This window comes from Camelus dromedarius, chromosome 4 (genome assembly GCF_036321535.1).
Source record: "Camelus dromedarius isolate mCamDro1 chromosome 4, mCamDro1.pat, whole genome shotgun sequence".
In the NCBI taxonomy this organism is placed as follows: Eukaryota; Metazoa; Chordata; class Mammalia; order Artiodactyla; family Camelidae; genus Camelus; species Camelus dromedarius.
Window position 1 is genome coordinate 5,233,932 of NC_087439.1, and position 19,887 is coordinate 5,253,818.

General features: G+C 62.1%; 1 protein-coding gene across 1 annotated transcript in view; it reads left to right on the forward strand.

Moving 5' to 3' along the window:
* Positions 1 to 665: 665 nt before the first annotated feature.
* Positions 666 to 19,887, forward strand: part of HS6ST1 (heparan sulfate 6-O-sulfotransferase 1) — a 39,727-nt gene continuing 20,505 nt past the window's right edge. Inside the window, exon 1 of the mRNA XM_031451182.2 lies at positions 666 to 1,268. Coding sequence (XP_031307042.2) covers positions 742 to 1,268 — 527 coding nt within the window. The 5' untranslated portion in view covers positions 666 to 741. The remainder of the gene's footprint in view (positions 1,269 to 19,887) is intronic.

Here is a 19,887-nt window from a genome sequence, read left to right on the forward strand (position 1 = left end):
CACCCAGCCCCATCCTCCCGCGTGTGAAACTTCTGAGCGCTCCGCGTGCAATGTCTGGGCTGTTCCTCGGGAGAAGCGGGGAGAGGGACCCAGGCCCCAAAGTCACCCCCTGCCGCGAGCCCCCTGCAGCCCTAAAGGGCTGTCCGCGCCCCGCTACACGTTTCCCCAGTCGGTCCCCACGCTTCTGCAGACGGAGATCAGTTCCCTGTCCTCGCCGCCAGCCTCGGTGCGGCGTCGCCGCGGCCCGGAGACCCGCGTCCCAGAGCCCAGACCTGGCCTGCAGCCCCGCGGCTCCGGGGGCGGGGCCGAGGATCGGCGCGGGCGGCGACAGCAAGAGACGCGGCGGGGGCGGGCCGGGGGCGGGCCGGGGCGGGGCGGCGGCGGACTGCGGAGACGCGGCGGCGCGCGGGGCGGCGCAGAGCGTTCTCGGCGCGGCGCGGAGCGGAACGGCGGGCGCGGGGCCGCAGGGGGCGCGGGCCGGAGCCGGGCCGGAGACGAGCCAGAGCCGAGCCAGAGCCGAGCCAGAGCCGAGCCGGGCCAGGGACGGGCTGCAGAGCCGGGGCCGGGCGGAGAGCTGCCATGGCGCCGCGCAGGGCCGAGGCCCGCGCCGCAGCGGGCGGCCTGGGCGCCGAGTAGCCGGGCCGGGCCGGGCCGGAGCGCGGGCGGCGGAGGCAGCTGCGCCCGCGCCCCCCGCCCTCCAGGCCCTGCGCCCCGCGCCCGGGCCGCCGGCGATGGTGACACATGCGGCGGCGGCGCGCCGGCGGCAGGACCATGGTTGAGCGCGCCAGCAAGTTCGTGCTGGTGGTGGCGGGCTCGGCGTGCTTCATGCTCATCCTTTACCAGTACGCGGGCCCGGGGCTGAGCCTGGGCGCGCCCGGCGGCCGCGCGCCGCCCGACGACCTGGACCTCTTCCCCACGCCCGACCCGCACTACGAGAAGAAGTACTACTTCCCGGTGCGCGAGCTGGAGCGCTCGCTGCGCTTCGACATGAAGGGCGACGACGTGATCGTCTTCCTGCACATCCAGAAGACGGGCGGCACCACCTTCGGCCGCCACCTCGTGCAGAACGTGCGCCTCGAGGTGCCCTGCGACTGCCGGCCCGGCCAGAAAAAGTGCACCTGCTACCGGCCCAACCGCCGCGAGACCTGGCTTTTCTCCCGATTCTCCACGGGCTGGAGCTGCGGGCTGCACGCCGACTGGACCGAGCTCACCAACTGCGTGCCTGGCGTGCTAGACCGCCGCGATCCTGCCGCGCTGCGCACGCCCAGGTGAGCACCCGCCGTCGGGCCGGGGCGGCGGGGTGCCGGCTCGCGGCCGCTCCCCCGGTCCAGGCCCCTGCAGGGCTTTCCTGGGCCCGCCCTACCTTCCCTGCCCTCTGAAGGGTCCCTGCTCGCCGCCACCCTTCTGGATCCCCTCCTGATGTCAGGGCGCCCGAGGCCCCCAGTTCGTCTGCTGCCCTCCCATCCCATCTTACCTCCTCCTCGACGCCTCTTTCCTCTGCCCCAGCAGCCGCCGCCGGGCTGCACAGCACCTGGGCTGCCCGCGATAACCGCCCCCTGCCCGCGGGCGGTCTCCTGCCGTGCCCCAGTTGTGGGTCCAGGCTGGCCTGTGTCGTCGGGCAGGAAGGCAGGTTTCTTTGCGTGTGTAGCGCACCTGGAGTCTTCGCTTTCGAGCGCCGCTTTCCAGCCCAAAGCAGAAGCGAGGGAGGTGAAGTGGATTTTCCCCTGTACTTGTGAGCCACCCACCCCCCGACCCGCCAGCCTGCCTGGAGAGGAATGGGGAGGAGCTGCCGGGGAAGGGGGTTGGCTCTGCCTTGCCCGAGTGTGTGCAGGTAGAACAAAGGCCCGGGTGTCACCTGGGGCCGGGCCGGGAAGGAGGCCGGGCTGCCGGCTCCTGCGAGCTGGCTGTGAACGGGGACCAGAAGCGGGCCAGCGGCGGGTGCCGGGGAGCCGAGCTGGCCGGGGGCACCTCTGTCGCCAGATGCCTTCCCTGGGGACCCCATTTCTGTGGAGGTTGGCAGCGCAGGGCTGATCTGTGGGGTCACAGCTCTCCTGGGAAGCGACTTTGTAGCCAGAACACCCCGCCACCCACGGCTGAGTTTCCAGCGGTTAAAGTTGGGATGCTTTTTCTCCTGTTGGTACTGGTGCCCTGTGAGGCCTCCTCCGCAGACTGTCTGGGCTGGGATGGGTCAGGAGGGGGGTCTTTCTTCCCTGTCTTTTGTGTATCTTCCGTATTTGCCCGAAGACTACGTTCACCCACAGGGTGGGCATGGAGGAGCTTGTGTGAGCCAGGTAGCCCTGTTTGTCAGCGCTCTTGCATCGATGGTGCAGGGTCTCGGTGCTTTTGGGGGGTGAAGTTTGGGGACCTGGCCTGCTCCGAGCTCTCTCTGCTCAGCCCTTCAGTCCTTCTCCTGTGCTCTTTCCCAGAGTATGGGGAAATTCAGGCCCTCAAGTAGTGGAAGTAGAGGAGTCGTCCCACTTTCCTTTGGCTGCTCCCCTCCCCCCACCAACAGCAGCTACCAGCCTGAGAGGTGATGTTCTAGGTCCCTTAAGGCTACATCGGTTGCCAGTCGGCCTGCTCAGGGCCCTTGAAGCATTGTCTCCTGCCAGGCCTGGGTCTGCCCCACACAGCTGCCTCACACATCTGGGGGGGGGTGTCGCCCCACCCCCCATGCCCCTGCTTCCTGAGGTCTAGCCACTCTGTGCTGGAATGAGCTGGGCTTGTGCATTTGCAGTCACCTGCTCATCCATCCTTGTGCTCATCAGAGCTATTGGTTCCTGGAACTGGGTGCTGACCAACCCACATAGGCCCAGGTGGGCACCTCTCTGCCTGCAGGATGTAGGGAAGTAGAGGGGATCCCCAGGTGCTGCAGGAGGGAGGCCCCGGTGCCCCCTCCTCCAGGTGGGCATGTGTAGCAGGGATGGAAGACACAGCTGGTCAGCCGGCAGCTGCCTCCTGCCACAGTGGGCTGCCACCTGGGCCTGGCCTGAGAGTTGCTGAGCTCAGCAGCGGGCAGCAGTGGAGGAGGGGTCTCCAGGGTCCTCAGGAGGCCCGCCCTCTGCCGGCTGCTCTGCTCGGGGGAGGGGGCTGTGCCACCAGGCAGATGATGGAGCCATGCTGTCCGTCAGTGTCACCCACCTCTCCCTTTGTTTCTGGTCCAAGCGCTGGATAGGTTGCTTTTTTAATGAGCTTTTTGGAGAGGCTGGGGCAGTCTTGGCTTTGTGCCTTTACAAGTCACCTGCTGAGTGCTCCCCTCCCCTGGGCTGGGCTGGGGTGCTGGGGGATCAGGAGGCAGCTCTCCCATCTGCCTGGGGACAGCACCCGGCAGGGTAGTGGCAGTGCACAGCCTCCATGGGATGCCTGGTGCTGGCTGGTGCCTGGTTTGGGGAGCCTCACGTGTCACCCTCACCCTCCCTCCCGTCCCCCCCATGGCCCTGAGGTGTGGGAGTGACCACCTAGCTGGTGAACTGAGCGGGGACAGGGCACTCGGAACTGGGCCCAGGTGAGAGTCCTTTCCTCCTCCTGTCTGGCTCCCCAGGGTCAAGCGCCTTGTGGAGGTTGGACGAGTGCCTCCCGCTGTGAGCTTTGCTTCTAGAATCTCTCCACCCAGCCTCTCCTGGTTCCTGGTGCCAGTGTCTGCAGCATCAGGGGCCTGCGGGAGGTGGGCCTGGCGGTGCAGTGCGGGGAAGTGAGGTTTTCACGGCTCCCGCGCCTCCTCATGACGCAGCGTCAGCCCAGGTGGCTCTGAGCTGGGCATGCGTCGAGGTGACAAGTGGAGATGGACGGGTTTTCACCGCCTGGCTGGTTTGGAATTCTGAGCATCTGCTTAGTGCTTCCTGACTGGGAAGAGAGAACAGGTGTGCCCGCTGAGCGTTGGCATGTCCCTCTGTGGTCCTGTGTCCACACCTGCTGGCATCAGCCAGGGGTGCTTGTGAGGCCCCCAGGAAGGACAGGCCTCAGAGGGGTGGCTGTCCACGGGCTGCAGGCAGGAGGCCCACTGCTACCAAGGGCCACTGTGGTTCGTTCTCAGCACCCCATGCTCCATGTCACCTCAGGCCAGAATGTCCCTCCTGCCTCTTCCTGTTGGCCTGAGGAAGACAGAAGAGGGGACACGTTCAGAGTCTTGCCTGGGTTGCCCTGGAAACGTCCTCAAAATCATACAGACTTTATTTGGGCTACCTTCATGGGGTCTTCTCTGCAGTGGGGCCCCTCAGGGGCTGCCAGCATCCTTGAGGTGACCCAGCAGAGGCTGAACTTCCTTGCAGGAGGAAGGAGTCCTAGCTCGTCACTGCTGTGTGCCTGCTCGGTCCTGCAGCCTTGCTCTGGTCACACACCCTCCCCCGCCATCCCAGAGTCCTCTCTGGTTTCAGAAAGCTGCTGGTGCTGGCAGCTGAGCCCGAGCCACCCTCCACCCGGCGCACCCTCCTCTCCTGCCGCTGCTCTGCTCACTGTTCCTCTCCCTTCAGCCTCAGCTCTGCTGTCCCTTCCTCCAGGAAGCCTTCCCTGGCAGTGCCCTGTGGCCTTAGGTGCCCTTGGCTACTCTCCATCTGCCATCCTGGCCAGTCTGCAACATGTCAGCACTGGCCAGAGGCCGAGTGGGTGCTGCCAAATTAGGCACCAACGAGAACGTTCACCTCCTGGTCCCGCAGCCTCTCCAGGAGCTGCACTCTGCCCACCCTTCCCCGAAGCATCCTCTGCTGAGTCAGGTTCAAAGAGTTAGCCTGGAGGCCAGTGCCAGTCCCAGAGAACCTCGGGGGCTCCTTGGTGGGCCCAGCCAGGTTTGATTGGAGCATTTCTAAGGCACTGGACTATTTGCACCTTGCCTTCACGATCACTTTCTTACGTGCAATCAAGGGACAAAACCTCACTTGCCTGCAGTGAGGCAGGTGTTACCCAGAGCACGTGACAGGGACAAGAGAGCGGGGCCTGGTCACCTGAGGGACCTGGTTGGCATGTCACCATGGCCTGAACCACCCAGTCATGCATGGGTTGAGATGAAGGGAATGTAAGGTCAAAAAATGCACAGTTAGATTTTCTTCAAAAAAAGGAAATTAAAAAAAAAAAAACCTTTTTAAGCAAATGCATGAGAAGACAAACTTTCAAGTGACTTACCGGTGATCATTTTAAATGGTACCCTGGTTGTGAAATGATCGTGCCCCGCGACTCGTGCCTTTAAATACTGCAGGATTTGCAAGACCAGGGCTTTCTTGTAAAACTGGAGGCATTGCCACGTGAGCTGGACTCAGTGCTGGGGCCTGTCTACCCCCAGCCCCCAGCCCCGGAGCCCAGGGGCCACGAGAGCCCCTGGCCTTTGTGGAGTCAGTTGGGGTTTCTTTCTCAGTAGAAGGACCGAGGGGTTTGGCTGCTGCCCTTGGAGAGTGGCAGGTGGCCAGTGGGGGCCTGGCTTTGTCATCCTGAAGGGGCCCTGAGTCTTTTTCTTTCACATTCCACCCCCTTTTGTTACTGTTTTAAAGTAGTGATTACAGTAGATAATTGGGAGGAAATTAAGAAGACAGAAGGAAAGTCGCTGTATTTTCCGTGCATATCTTTTCTTTTCATTATAACTGGAACCACAATGTAAATTCTCTCCAGATGTTATTCCATCTCATTGAAAACTTCATACCTAGTGGCTGCAGGCAACTCACCCCTGGGTGCCCTGGAGTTGGTTCTCTGTTGTTGAAGGTGCAGGTGTCCCATCTCTGGCTCCTGTAAGTCGTGCTGCACTGGACATCCTTGTGTCTAAGTATTTTGCATAGCCCTGATCTCGTTTGAAGTCCCCAGGGGTGGAACTTCTGAGTTGATGGTCTGAATGTTGGTGTGCTGTCAGTAGAGATGTCAAATTCCTTTTCAGAAAGCCTGCACCTGACTTTGTCACCACATGTGGTACTAGAGTGCCCGTCTCGGTGCTAAATATCATCCTGTGTTGACAGAGTTTACTTTCTTAAGGGAGCAAACTGCATCTATCTGTGGTTTTTAATTGAAAAGTCCCACCTGACAAGTACACCCTTGGTGGGGGCATCACTTTGTGGAGGGCTGGGCCCAGTCACCCCAGATGCCTGCCCGTCTGGTCACAGAGACTGAAATGCCAGGCTGCCCGGAGTAGGGTGCTGCTCTGCCATCCGGGGTCTGAAGGAGAGGGGAGATGGGGGCCTGAGTCCCAGGGGGGCCAGGGTGCAGGGAGGAGGAGGTGCAGACAGGAGGCTGGCTCTTGTCCCCTGAGCAGTCAGCAGGAACTTGGAATGGGTCATCCTGTCCCCTCACATCCCCCTACCCCAAGCAAGCATGTGACGACTGTCCCCACCTTCCTCACAAGAGAGTCAAGGCCCAGAAAAGGTATGGAGGTGGCATTCCGACGCCTGTCTGTCCCCAGGCCTGAGTGCCCTGCCCTCACCCCAGCGCCCCCAGCTGGGAAGACTGATCTGATGAGCACAGCTGCCATCGGGTCCGCCCAGCCAGCGGTAGAGCCCCAGTTTCCGCAGCCCTGGGCAGACATGGGCAGCTTCCTCGGTTTACTGGGGAACATCTGGTGGCCAGCACCAATACGGTAGTGAGACAAGAACCAGGCCACGTCCTCCCAGTTCTGGCGGCGCCGTGCTGCTGGCAGCTGAGACCCGCCACAGCGCATGGGGGCCTCCTTGGTGACTGGGTCCTTCTCGGGTGGTCCTGGGCCTGCAGCCACCAGCCCCGCCACCTGGCCCTGCTGGAGGGGTGGTGGGATTCAGGCCAGGACGTGGTTCAGCTGGTATGCGGGAGTGGGCGCAGGCCCTCCCGCCCAGGTGGGTTCTGAGCCCGTCTGCCCCGCAGCGACTTACAGCCATGGATGCCCGGCCTCTTCCTGCGCCCACATCCTGGCCTCGCTTCCAGCACTTGCAGGTGGCAGCCGCGTGTGCGGGGACTCTTGTTCTCGCCTCTTCCAGGGAACTCAGTTGGCTCTTTCTCTTTCTGTTCCGTTTTTGCTGTCTGTTTTGGGTGGGGGGGCGGGTGTTATGCAGAAAAAAGGTCGTAAGCGTGGCAGGGGCCCCGGGAGTGAGATGCTGTCCCAGTCACAAAAATAGGCAGGCCTGTGAGTGATGGCTGCGGAAGGTATGACCTGCAGCGCCCGAGGGGCTGGGCGGAGGCACCTCTGCGCAAGGTTTTGCAGGACCAGTGGGAGTTTGGGCAGGAACCACAGTTACTTCATCATCTGCGACCCGCGGCCAGTTGCTGGGACAGATGGTAACAGAAGAGGGCCATGGGGACAGGCAGGCAGTGTGCATGGAAGAGGGCGCTCCCAGAGGCCCAGGCATTGGTGTCCAGTCTGCCCTCGTTGGCAGGCCTGTCACTGCCTGGCTATGGTACTTGTGGCCCTCTGTTCTTCCCTGGGTAAAACGTCCCCTTCCGGGTATGGCATTGTCCCAAGTCCCCCGCCTACAGGGCTGGTTATTTTGAAAAAGCGTTGCACAGGCATACCCACACCCCAGAGAGTTAAACTGCTGCTCCCAGATTGCCTGCCCCAGGGTGGACGCTGTTGGAGGGCGACAGGGTCGCGGGGTGGGTCAAGGGAGAGGCCTTCCAGCTGCTGGAAACCGCACACATCCTGCCCCAGCCTTGGTGTGGGCCTGGGGCCATTTTCCTTGCCGGGGCAGCAGAAACCAGCCAGGGCAGCCCTGCTCTCCCCCGCCACTGACTGCCTCGGCCGGGCTCCCTGCCAGTCCTGTGGATGCTGGGGATTTGCTGGGGATGCGCAGAGCCCCCACCCCGGCTGTGGGCCTGGAGCCTCGGCTTGTGAAGGTCCACCTGCAGGGCAGGGACTGACACACCTGAGGTCCACAAGGCCATGGCAGGCCCAGCTGGGAGCCAGAGGAGGAGCGGGGAGCCCCTGGGCAGCCTCTCTCACCTTGGGTCTGGGGCCAGTGGGTCTTCGGGACACAGAGGAACCGCTCCCTGAGCCTCAGTTTCCCATCTCTAAAATGGGGACATGGAGCTTGTCATTGGGTTCTGTAGAGGAACCAGGGGCCTCTTACCCATGACTTTCTCTGATCTTATGGTCTTTCTAGACCCAGATTGTGTCCACGTCTTATTGGAGCCGTGTCCACACAGAACTCCTCAGAATTCTGCGATGCGGGAAGGGGCGCCGGTCCTCATCTGTGCAGTACGCTGTCCGCAGCTTCCCACAACCCCACACGAGGGAAGGGGATGGGGCCTGGGGCTTTGGGGGAGAACACTGGGCCGCCTGTGAACATGGCCCAGCACGGGATAAGAGTCAGAGCAGATCAACAGTTGCCTAGAAAGATGGTAACTAGAGAAATAAAAACTCTGGAGCTGATTGTTTATGAAGCTGTAGAGTTGAAGGGCGTCATTGGCCTTGAGGGACCCCAGTCCCTACAGGCAGGACCCTCCTCAGAGGTTGCAGTCGCCCCGGCGCGCAGGAGTGGACATTTAAACCCTCGAGTCAGGCCAGTCTGGGTTCCAGCCCTGGGCCTGCTCCCCATCTGAACACACTGGGAACTCTCTGAGCCTCATTCTCCTGACCTGCTTTGTGGGAGGACTCAGTGCGTAGTCAGCTCCAGAAGCTTCTCTTTTCCCCCCAAGACGAGAAAAGACAGAGGTTGTCCACGGGCAGCCCAGGAGAGGGGAAGTGGGTCTGGGAGAAGACAGCCCAAAGCAGAGGAGGGAGCAGGAGCAGCAGGCAGCCAGGCCCCACCTCAGAGCCAGGGGACCCTGAGTCTGTTCCAGGGGTGGCAGCTGAGCAAGGGTGGGGATCCTGGTTCTGCCACGAGCAAGCTCTGTGATTTCTCTGCCTTTTTCCCATCTGTAAAATGGGCACACTGACAGTGTTTGCCTCAGAGGTCAGTGCTTAGAATTATGCCTGGTTCTGGGGGGCGACAAGGCATCCCCTCTGGGGACAGGGAAGAGCCCTTCAGCATCAGCTAGGAGTTCAATTCCTGTCCCTGCTCTGAGTTGATCAGGTCAGGGGCCCGTAGGGCACTTCCCTGACAGCAGCTGAAGTCTAGGGAGTTTTCTGGTATGTCCCCCAACTGTCACTGGCCTTCCAACATGATGACCTGGGATGTGCTGTGCTTTGGTCACTGGGGTCTCCTGCCCACCCTGGGCTGTGGCATCAGGGACCCCCTGCCCTTTCCTGCCTGAGCCCACTTGACAAAAGGACTTTGCGGTATTCCCTCCCTGGATGTCTGGGAAGCCCCTGCCGGCCTGGCTGGCAGCCCAGATCCAGGGGCCCTGTGATCCCAGCCAGCGCGGAAGGACAGTGCGTGTTGGTCCTGGTGTCTGGTGTGTGTCGGCAGCAGCTTGCCTGCCTGTGCCTCTGAGACACAGCCAGGAGAAACTCGGGGAGGGGGCGCAGAAATGCCAGGTAGGTCCCACAGCCTTACTCCTCTCCCCTCCAGGGGTCCCATCTGCCCTGGCTCTGGGCTGCAGTCACCCACCCACAGGTGAATGGAGTGGAGTGTTTACGAGGTGATAGCCTCTGTCCCTCCCCATCACCACTGTCTGGTCTCATGTCTCCCCCACCCTCTTTTACACTTTCACTGCAGACACGTGTAGCCCTTAAACAGCACACAGCGCTGTCGGGTGCTATGCACTTTCTAGGACCTGCATCAGACTGTACTTGACCTTCTGCACCTTGGCTGTCTTCACGCAGCCTGGCTGTCGAGATTTATCTGAGTTGGTCCATGACACGCATGTTTAATTCATCCGTTGCTGGGTTTCACGCCATTTGTCTAGACACGTCTTCCCTCTTGCTGGGCTTTGTTCTGTGAGCAGACGCGAGGCGCATTTCACAGACCAGGTGACAGCGACAGGGTTGGCCTGCCCTCCCCAGGATGTCCATCCACAGCCCGGCTGGACGTGGCCAGCGCCCTCCGGATGGGCTCCACTGGCCAACCCCCCATCCAGCCACGCCCGAGGCTCCCCACCATTTGGCCTGCCAGGTGGTGTCATTTCTGCCAAGCCAGCAGCCGAGAGATGGTCCGCTGTGGTCTTAGCACGTTTCCTGTGATGAGGGAGACAGGCATCCCATTCTGTGGTTCCGGCCACTGAGGTTTCCTCCCAGCTGCTTGCCTGTTCACGTCTCCTGAGAGGAGGCTTGTCGTCTGTGTGTATCCTGGTCCGAAGTCGTGTGTGTGATGTGCTTGCTGGGCACGCCCTCTTGGTTGTCCTTTCACTGTGTGTGGCTCTGGGCATTTGGTTTACCGGCGCCTGCACAGGTAGGGGCCGGGCACGTCCCTGCCCTCCAGCTGACGGCACCGGGAGCACGCACAGAGGGTGGAGGGGACTGTGCCTGCTGACCTCTGACTCCTCTTGGACCCCCTGTGGGGGATCAGCCAGAAACCCAGGAGGCTGAGTGGGTAGACAGACGGCCGACCGGCCAACCACCCTCGCTGCAGCAGGGACACACCCAGGGCCTTCGGCGGGGGTCCTCTGCAGCCCCCAGGGCAGCAGCCACACGCGTCCACCAAGTCCAGAAAAGCCGAACAAGCAGGCAGAACCTCCTGCGGTGTCTCACGCCATTAGCCCTGGTTTATTGGAGTCCCTGTGAGACTGGGTTGAAAGGCTCCTGAAGCCAAAACTAGAGCCTGTAGCCCACCACTCTAGGGTCATGGGCTCCTCCTTCCCCTCCTGATGGAAATTTGGGCGAGGCTTCCCCAGAGCAAGGCCTGCCCTTGTCGCCCCCCAAGCCTGGCCTAGGAGCCAGAGGCCACTTCCTGTATCTCCACCCCGATGTCCAATCCCCCGGCTGCAGCCACACCCCAAGGACTCACCCCTGTATGGTCCTCTGTGGACAGAGCTTTCTCCTGGAAAGGAGCGTGGGGGCAGGGCAGTCTTGGAATGCAGCCCGTCCCCACCCCCAGCCCCACTTGGCCCTGGCCCATATCTGCAGCACTTGCTTCTTGACCACCTTCCTCAACTGGTCTGGGAGGAGTGGCCCTTAATTCACCATCCATCTGAGAGTGAGACAGCTTCTGCCGCCCCAGGGCCCCCAGGAGAAAACACAGGCACACGTGGGCAGTGGATGAGCATCTCCTCTCTGAGTTACAGGCTTTAAAGGCTCACTTGTAAATATTTACCTCCCTGGAGCACTGGTGTCCTTGGAAAACGAGGACCTGCAAACATCGGGGTTTTGTGTTTGCATCATCAGGGAGCAGTGAGGCCAGGGTTTACTCTGAATCCTGGCCCAAGTTCACTGTCTCGAGAAAACCTACTGCAGCAGGAGGAAGTCCTCCAGCCAGACCACAGCCAGGGAGGGAAGGGCTTGGGGAAGGCGCTTTTCCATGCACCCTGCTTACAGGTTGTGCACCGTACTGAGGCAGGGTGAGCTGGGGTCTTCCTTTACACCTGACTGCTATGGCCCTGCTTTGCAGGTGACGAAACTGAGGCTCCGAGAGACTAAATAACTTGTCATCCAAGGTCACACGTGGCAGGGCTGGAGTTCACACTCCAGCCTGCGGCTCCAGGGTTTCCTGTTAAGCCCTCCCCAGCGACAAGGGGCAGACAGGGTCCCCTGGGAGGGGAGAGCCAGGCATCACCTGGGCGTCTGGTTCAAGCTTGCCACCCTGCCTCCTGCGGTAGAGGGTGATGTGGCTAATTCGAAGGCAGGCTTTCTCAGCAGCCTAAGGCGGTACAGGGATTCTGGGAGGAGGCCCCGAGTGACCGCTGACCCACCCTCCTGGGGGCCCAGCTGGATGAATGGCCGCCTGCTGGAAACAGCCAGGCTGCTTGGTCTGATGTGCCTCGAGGCAGGTGGGACCAGGGAAGGCAGAGAAGGTCTCCCAGGAGTTTGGAGGTTTCTCATGTCACCTTGGGGAGGGGCCCCACCCAGGAAGGCACAAAGCTGGGGAGCAGGTGGGCTGCAGCATGAGAGCACAGTTCCCACCTGTCTGGGGGGCCAGGCCTCACCAGTCCAGCCTCACACCCTGACCATGGTGCTCTGCCCCCAGGCCCCCGCAGCCCCTGGCCTCTGTCCTGAAGGAGAGGCTGCAGCTCGGCTGCAGGACCTCCCTCCTTCATGCCCTCGGCGAGCAGGTCGGCAGACAAGCAGGTCTGGGCACCTTATCCTGCTTGGGCACGTCCAGACAGCAGGCTGCCTGTTGGCCCACCATCCGAACCCTGCACAAATTCAGGGCCTCCCAGGTCCTGCTTTAAGACCATCCGGCGCCGGCTGTCAGGAAGCCCAGGACTGGAAGAAGTTTGTTGCTTTGCTTTCCTGGAAGCTGGGCTGGCGACGTGCCCAGCGGAAAAGACTGTTCTTATCAAGTCAGAGGCGGTCAGGTTTCAGCCAAGTGGGTCAGAGGCAGGCGACGGAACTGGTGTGGGGCCCAGCCGGCGCGGGAGCGGACCCCCATCCTCGGGCACTGGGTCAAAAGGGGGCCCAGCAGGTGCCAGGCAGGACTCTTCATGGGGCCCAGACTGCGTGGGGGTCCCCGGCGGCCTGGCCGGCCTTCATCTGGCCCACTCCACAGCTCGGGCCCCTCTCGCCTTGCGGGGCCCCCATGTTGCCCATCAGGCCCACAGAGCGCTTGAGAAATAGAGGCTGATGGCCAGTGCCCCGGGCCCTCACACCACGGGCCCCGTCCTCAGGGCTGACACTTCCCAGGAGACCCTCTCTGGGCTCAGAGCAGTTGAGAGTGGCACAGCTCCCCAGGGGCTGAGGGGCCCCATGTGGTTGGGGTGGAGGGCCAGGCTGGCCCAGCAAGGCTGAGCAGGTCCTTTCAGTCCCTGCCAGGCAGCCAGGTGGTGGCGGGCATGGAGGGGTGGTCCCGGAGCTGCAGGTAGGGCTGACTTAGCACAGCCCTCGTGGTGGGTCAGAGCTGGGGTGGCGGGCAGGGGTGGCGGTGCCTCCTGCGCAGCCAGCACATCATGTGAGCTGTTTCGGGTCATTTCCAGAGACAAAGACTTTCAGAGGGTCTGTGGGTTACCGCAGAGCCTGAGGGTGGTGGCCTGATAGTGTGTGACCCTTGGTCACCGGCCTCCCCCAGCCCACACCAGCTCTAAGCCCTGGCCAGCCACACAGCCCACCAGCACAGGGTCCTGACCCTTGTGGGCCAGCAGCTGCTGCCTGCTGAGGAGGCACTGAAAACCCCAGCCTTGACTGGCCTTTGAGTTATTTTAAATTTGTTCAGCCCCTGACTGAGCCCTCACTCTGTGCAGAAGGGTGCTGGTGTGGGATCCTGGCCCCCGGCCCTCCCTGCCAGGGCTGCCCAGATGTGGGAGGGCCCCCAGGTCTTGGCTTCCAGCACCTCCCTTGGGTTGCACTGGTGGCCCCCAGTTCACAGGGTTCAGTGTGAGCAGTGACCCCTCGGGTGTGGACTCTGCTGTTTAGTGACCAGGCCACACTCTGGTTTTCTCCAACGGACATCAGGTCAGGGTCCCTGGTGACACACATTTTGCTCTGCCCAGTCTGGGTGCACCCTGGACCCCCACTCACTCTGCCGGCCTCTGGGCTCTTGGCCCTGGCTGGCAGGCACTGTCCCAGGTGCGCTGTTAGGTGGCTCCACCGTCCTCCTGTTACCGATGGGGAAGCAGAGACACAGAGAGGTCAGGGGACCTGCCAAGGGTCACATGGCCCAGGCAGCAGACACGAGCCAGCGTCCTGGGGCCTGGCTGTCCCACCCACACCCCTGGCTGCAGCACTGGGCCAGTGTCCTTCTGGAGCCGGTCCTCAGGGAGGGGGCGATGCTCCGGGTGGGCTGCCTGTCCTGCCCCAGGAGCAGTGACTTACGAAGGGAAGGGCATCGCAGGGATGCAGCCGGCATCGCGGGCAGGGTCGGAGGTCGCCCAGAGCCAGCCCAGTCGGCCCCATGTACGGCAAAAAGAAAGCTCAGGGTTGTGGAAAATTTAGTGCTAGGGCAGAAAACTGTTTTTTTAAATATTTACCTTCAGTTCTTTCTCCTCAAAACAGTGGTATGTGCTCTGGCTCAGGAGGTGGCCGGGGAGTTGTGGGGCGGGATGGCATCCTCTGTCCGAGGCCGTCTGCAGCAGCCCAGGGCCCAGGGCCTGGCTGACCGCCTCCGTGCTGCGGCCACACTGTGGGTGGCCGGGGGTCAGGCAGGCGTTCCTGGGGACAGGATTGGCTTCATGGGTCAGACGGGTGTTTTCTGATGGACTGGGCCTTGGCTTCATGCAGGGAGAGGATGGTGGGCCCGTGAAAGGCCTGGCCCTTCACCGCTCAGCCTCAGGCCCAGCTGGGACCTCTGGGTGGTTCTGGCTGGGGAGGCGCGGGCCATCTGGGCCCCAAGGACACCCAGCTGTGGTTTCCACAGGTGTCGGGAGACCCCTGGGGGGAGCAGACTCTGGAGGGGCCGTGGGTCTTAAACTTGCACACTTGAACCTCGGGCTGGGGCTGGACTTCCTCGGGGACGCTGGCCACCTCCCCAGGGAGAGGGCAAGGTGGGATGTGGGGGGCATCCCAGGGCAGACCCCAGGCTGCATTCGGTCACACACACCCTGGCACACGTACACACTCCCGGCAGCAGCTTGCGCTGTGGGGCCGGCAGTGACTCAGAAACATCCTGGAACAGGAACCCCCTTCCTCCTCACGAGGGGTGGGTGCTTGGGACGTTTCCTCCTGTTGGAAACCCCTTCCCGCTGGTGCCCTTTAAGAGCTAAGAGATTTTTCCACTCCGTGGCTGGGCCACCCCCCACCCCGACCCTGCCCCTTCAGAGCAGGCCCGGATGGGACGGAAATGTGCATACATGGAAAATTCGCTGTCTTTGCAGACTCCGGGGGTCAGGGTTGAGGGTGCAGCCTGGAGCCGAGCCCTCAGCCCCCTGCCCGCACTAAGGGCCAGGCGGCCACCACAGCGATGGGACTCCTGGGACAGCTGGACCCTGGGGCTCCCTGCCGCCCTCCTGGGAAGGGGACCCCAGCTGATGGCCTTGAGGCGCTCCCTGGGTCTGGCACCCTGGCTGTCCTCACACACCCGGAACCTGGCAGCAGCTCTCCCACGGGAAGAAGGCTCAGCTGGGGTGAGGGGCTGCGGTTTTGGAGGGGAGATGCTGGCTCAGCCGTGTCCACCTCAGGCTCATCCTTGGGGTGGCCTCATGGATGACTGGGGGCTCCTGGGAGCACTGCTGAGCTGAGGGCAAAGGTGACTGTAGGCGGGGTGCCGGCCCCGGTCTCGAGGTATCCCCAGTGCTCCGCACGCACCAGGCTGTCACTCAAGGTGGCCAGCCCCTGCTGTCCTCCCTCCTGAGTTGTCCGTCAGGCCTCCCTAAGGAGATTAATTACAAACTGGCCGCTGGACCGAGAGGGGCCTGGAAGCCCTTGCTTGTGGTGGGAGGGGCTCTGGGAACGGGCCTGCGGGAGGGGCTGTAGACCTCCAGCCACGGGAGCTGCTCACATGCTGAGCTGGAAGCCCAAAGACAGCCCCACGGGCTCAGCACCTCTAAGGAGACACCCCAGGCACCCACATACGTGGGACCCCCAGAGAGACACAGTCCCCCGAGGTACACACATCACACCACACGCACACACCAGTCACACGCAGGCCCCTCCATGGACGCCACTCCTCCGGGGCCCCAGCCAGGGCCTGACATCCCATGCTGCCCCGGCAGGGGAACCTGGGTGCAGGGTGTGGGCAAGAAGGGCCCACAGGACCCCCGGCCCCGAGCTGGGGTGCAGCCCTCTGCCCAAGCCCCCGGACCCCTGCCTGCCAGATGGGCAGTGTTTGCAGGGCTGGAGAGGGTGAAGGGCCTGCTGGCCTCTGCCCACCAGCAGCAGGGGCCCTCAGGACAGACTCAGGCCTCCGTGACCCGCCTGTGGGTCCCAGCTCTCTGCTGAGGACCTGACACAGAGTAGGTCGTGACTTTCAGAGACAAGCCTGGCTCAAGCCCAACTGGCACTGTTGAACTGACAACCACTGGGTCCCCACCCCCCCATGCCCACCCCCCAGGATAAGCACCAACAGGCTATAGCTGCCGGGGAGAGGCCACACGTGGCCTGGCCTGGTCTCCAGTTTGAGCCCCAGAGGGGAGGACACTGCCCAGTATCTCTTCAGTCCACCCTACTGTCACAAGTCTGAGACCAGGGAGCTCTCAAAGGGCCACCAGTCGTTTCCCCATCACCCTGGGCTTCATGGGGTGGTTGAGGTCTCCTGACCTCTCTGTTGGCTGGCCTCTGGGAGTCCCCGTCTGCTGGGAGGACAGGGAGAAGCAGAGCCCCACCTCTCGGGGTGGGTTCAGGTCACCAGCACCATGGAGTGCAGGGTACAGGGGCTGTGTACCCTGTCCCCACAGGGGAGGCAGGTGCTTACCAGCCCTGCTCTGTCCAGCCAAAAACAGAAGTGGGGTTCTCGGCCAGGTCACACTCTTTATTTTCTCTGTGGTCCCCTAGAGAGCAGAGGAAGTATCCCACCCTGGGCGGGCTCCATCTGTCACCCTGTTCACCCTGTCGACCCTGTCGGAGTAGATGTACCCAGAGAAGGGCCACCCCTGCTGTGTTTCACTTGCCCAGCTCCGGGCTGGTCACAGACGCTCCATCATAGGAGAGCCTTTGTGTGTGTGTGTGTGTGTGTGTGTGTGTGTGTGTGTGTGTGTGTGTGGTAATATATACGTAAGAGTTACCATTTTAACCATTTTTGAGCATACAGTTTGGTGGCGTTCAGTACATTCACCTTGTGCACCCAGCACCACCAGCCATCTCCAAAACTTTTCCAACTAAAACTCTGACCCATTAAGTAGCTCCCTGTCCCCCTCCCTCAGACCACGACAGCCACCGTTCTCCTTTCTGTCTCTGTCAGTTTGACTCCTGCAGGAACCTCGCAGAAGTGGAATCCCACAGCATTTGTCCTTTCGTGACTGGTTTATTTCACCGAGCATACAGTTCTCAAGGTTCATCCATGTAGCAGGTGTCGAGGGTTTCTGTGCTTTTTAAGGGCGAATAACACGCTATTGTATGTATAGACCGCGTTTTGCTTTTTTCGTTTATTTTTCTACAGGCGCTTGAGTTGCTTTCACTTCCTGTTAACTGTCAGCAGTGTTTCTGAATGGACATGCGAATACCTATCCAATCTCTACTCTCTGTTCCTTTGGTGTGTGTCTGAACGTGGGTTTGCTGAATCAGGTGGCAGTTACATGTTTAATTGTTTTAAGCAATCACCGTCCTGTTTTAGTTTACTGTCAGGAATGCATAAGGTTTCTCCACGTCTTTCCCAACATGTCTCATTATCTGCTTGGTGACTTGTCATGGCCCAGGGCAGGATGGTCTAGAAGGCAATGCAGGAAGGCTGGGGTGGGGGTTTCTGGGGGTCTCAGGAAGAGACTGGCAAGGCCAAGTTCGGACTTGGTGGGTCCAGGCGTTGGGGGAGTCCAGGGTGCAGGACAGCACTTCGTGGAGTTTGGGGCGGGTGTCCAGCAGAGGGGCTGGGTGGGTGCAGGAGTGGGTGTTCCCCACCCAAGAGGCTCCAGTCCACTGTCCTGGAGCTGAGCTGAGACTTGGCAGCTGCATGGCATACTTGTCCCTGCAGTGGCCTCAATGTGGGCCCGTGACCCTGGGAATCCCAGCATGGCCAGTTCAGCTTCTGCCCTGTTCAGCATAGTCATTCCGTGGTCTGAGGCTAATTGGGGGACTAACTGGCCACAGACCCCTCCTCTGGCACTCAAATTCCTAAGGCTTCCCACCTCCCAGGTTGGTCGGTAATTCCTCGGCCCCCGTGGGTCTGGTGGGTCTATGCTCAGGGTGACTGCCTTCTTCCCCAGTGGCCTGAGGCCACACGTGCCAGGCCCCCCAGTGTCCTCTCTGCCAGTCTGTCCCCAGGGGCCCATGCTGGCCAGGCTGAGGGTGCTGGGAGCCTGCGCCGACCTCTGGTGGCCTCGGGGACCCTGGGCTCATGACAGACCTTTCCACAGGGTCACCGATGGCTGTGGGGGGTCCCGGGTCTTGGGCCTTAGCAGGCTTGGGACTCCTCCCCTGGGCGCAGGGATCTGGGCGACCAGCAGGATGTTGGGGCCCGGCTGGTGCCACTGGGGGGCCTGTTGCCTTCACATTTACTTCCTGTTTCCCACCAAGATTGTTGTCACATCAGGGACAGTGCGGGAGTCTTTGCCTCCAAGGCCATTGCTCAGGGGCCGAGGCCCTGGACGTGCAGGGGGAGGCCTTCTTGTCTGGCAGGAAGGACCAGGCAGCACACTGGAGGGCTGGAGACCCCAGTCCCTGGGCGAACCCTCCAGACAGTTTGGGCCACGTTTTCATTCTTCCTTGTGAGAAGGTTTGGACATGTGTGTGTCTCCAGTTGTGAGGCCCCTGCCTCGTGGCTCCCCACCCCCACCCCAGGGCCCCAGGCGAGGTTGGCCATAGGGTACTGAGGGTGTGGGTACAGGAGGCCGTGCAGCGGGGTCTCTGTCCTGCTGCACAATGCACACACACCCCACCTTGAAGCGCCCTCCTCTTCTGGGCCCCAGTGGTGCCGTCCACACCCAGGCCCAACCTGCTTCTCCACGCACGCTGCACCCACCCTGAGGCTGTGGCCTCAGCCAGCGGGAAGCCCATCCCCAGGTCCTTTGGGGCCTGTGGTTTGCTGTTGCTGCTTCAGCTCAGAGACCCCTTCTCACTAAGGGTGGGAGGAACTGTGGTTTCTGGGAAGTCTGGAAGCCACCCTCCCCGCCTCCCCACTCTGTGCCAGCGGGACGCTGGCTAGGTGGATGAGGGTGACCACCACCGACTGCCTTTGGTCTGGGCTTTAGGGAGTGAATGTCGTGCTCCCGGGTCAGTTTCATTCCCAACCTCAGAGCCTTAGTTGTTCTCTGAGTCCTCCGTCTCTCCAGGCCTCGCACTGGCCCTGGGGACCTGGGTAGTTGGGCCAGGCCAGTGAGAGACAGGTCAGGAGAGGAAAACAGCCCTGTATTGTGTGACAAGGTTGAGAGGTGGGCCAAGGCGGGGAGGGTCCCGGGGGAAAGGGGGGGTCCCTGGAACAGGACGGGGTTGGGGTGGGGACCAGCGCTCCTTGCCAAGGAGGCCGGTGTGCAGTGTGGACTGAGGGGCCTGGCCGGTGTGGGGGCCCCGCTGCACACACGGAGGGCTTGGCCGTCAGGGCAGGAGAGCGCAGCTTGGAGGGTTGCTGAGAGGGGAGTCGCTCCCCAGGGCCCCTGAGACAGAGACCTTCAGGCCCTGCACAGCAGAGGGGCCTGTGGCTGCACAAAGAACCCCAGACATGGGCCTGGGTGCCAGGACCCAGGCTGGGGTGGGCCCAGGGTCAGCTGTGCCAGGTGGAGGGCCAGCAGCATTGAGTGGCTCTTCATAGACCCCCCTCCACCCCGGCCTCCCAGCTGGCAAGGCCTACCGGGAGCCCCACAGACAGGCCATGGACCACTTGGGGAGCTTGGAGCGATGCATATCCAGGTAGGACTGTTGGCATGACCCTGCATCTAGGGGAAGGAGATGAAGGGGGTTGGATAACCCTGGGCTGCAGCCCCCTGCACTTGCCTGGAGGGGTTGGTTCTCCAGTCAGGGCCCCGGGGCCCTGATCTCTGGGCCTAGGCTCCCTCTATCCCTCCCTGGCTCTCACACACTGGTTATGATCTGTCTCTGAGCCCGAGGGAGGCCCCAGGTTCTGGGTTCCATCTGCTGCCGCAGCAGGAGGGTGGGCAGCCTGTTGGTGCAGTGCTGGGTGCGTGTCCACTGCCTCAGGAAAAGTGCTCTGGTACCCAGAGGCGCCAGTGCGACCAGGCAGGGCCTCCCTTGCCCGGCCTTCTTTTCCATGATCTCCTGTGAGTCAGGCCTCCTTTTCCAGTAGGAGCCTGTCAGCTGACTGTACCCCATCTGCCCCTGAGCCCCGCTGGGTGCCCAGTGAGTCACACCACGTGCCCTGGCCTGCAGCCCTCAGAGGCCCTGAGCCTGGGTCCCCACTCACTTCCTCAGATGCGGCTCTGGCTGCTTCGGGCACCAGTGTCCCC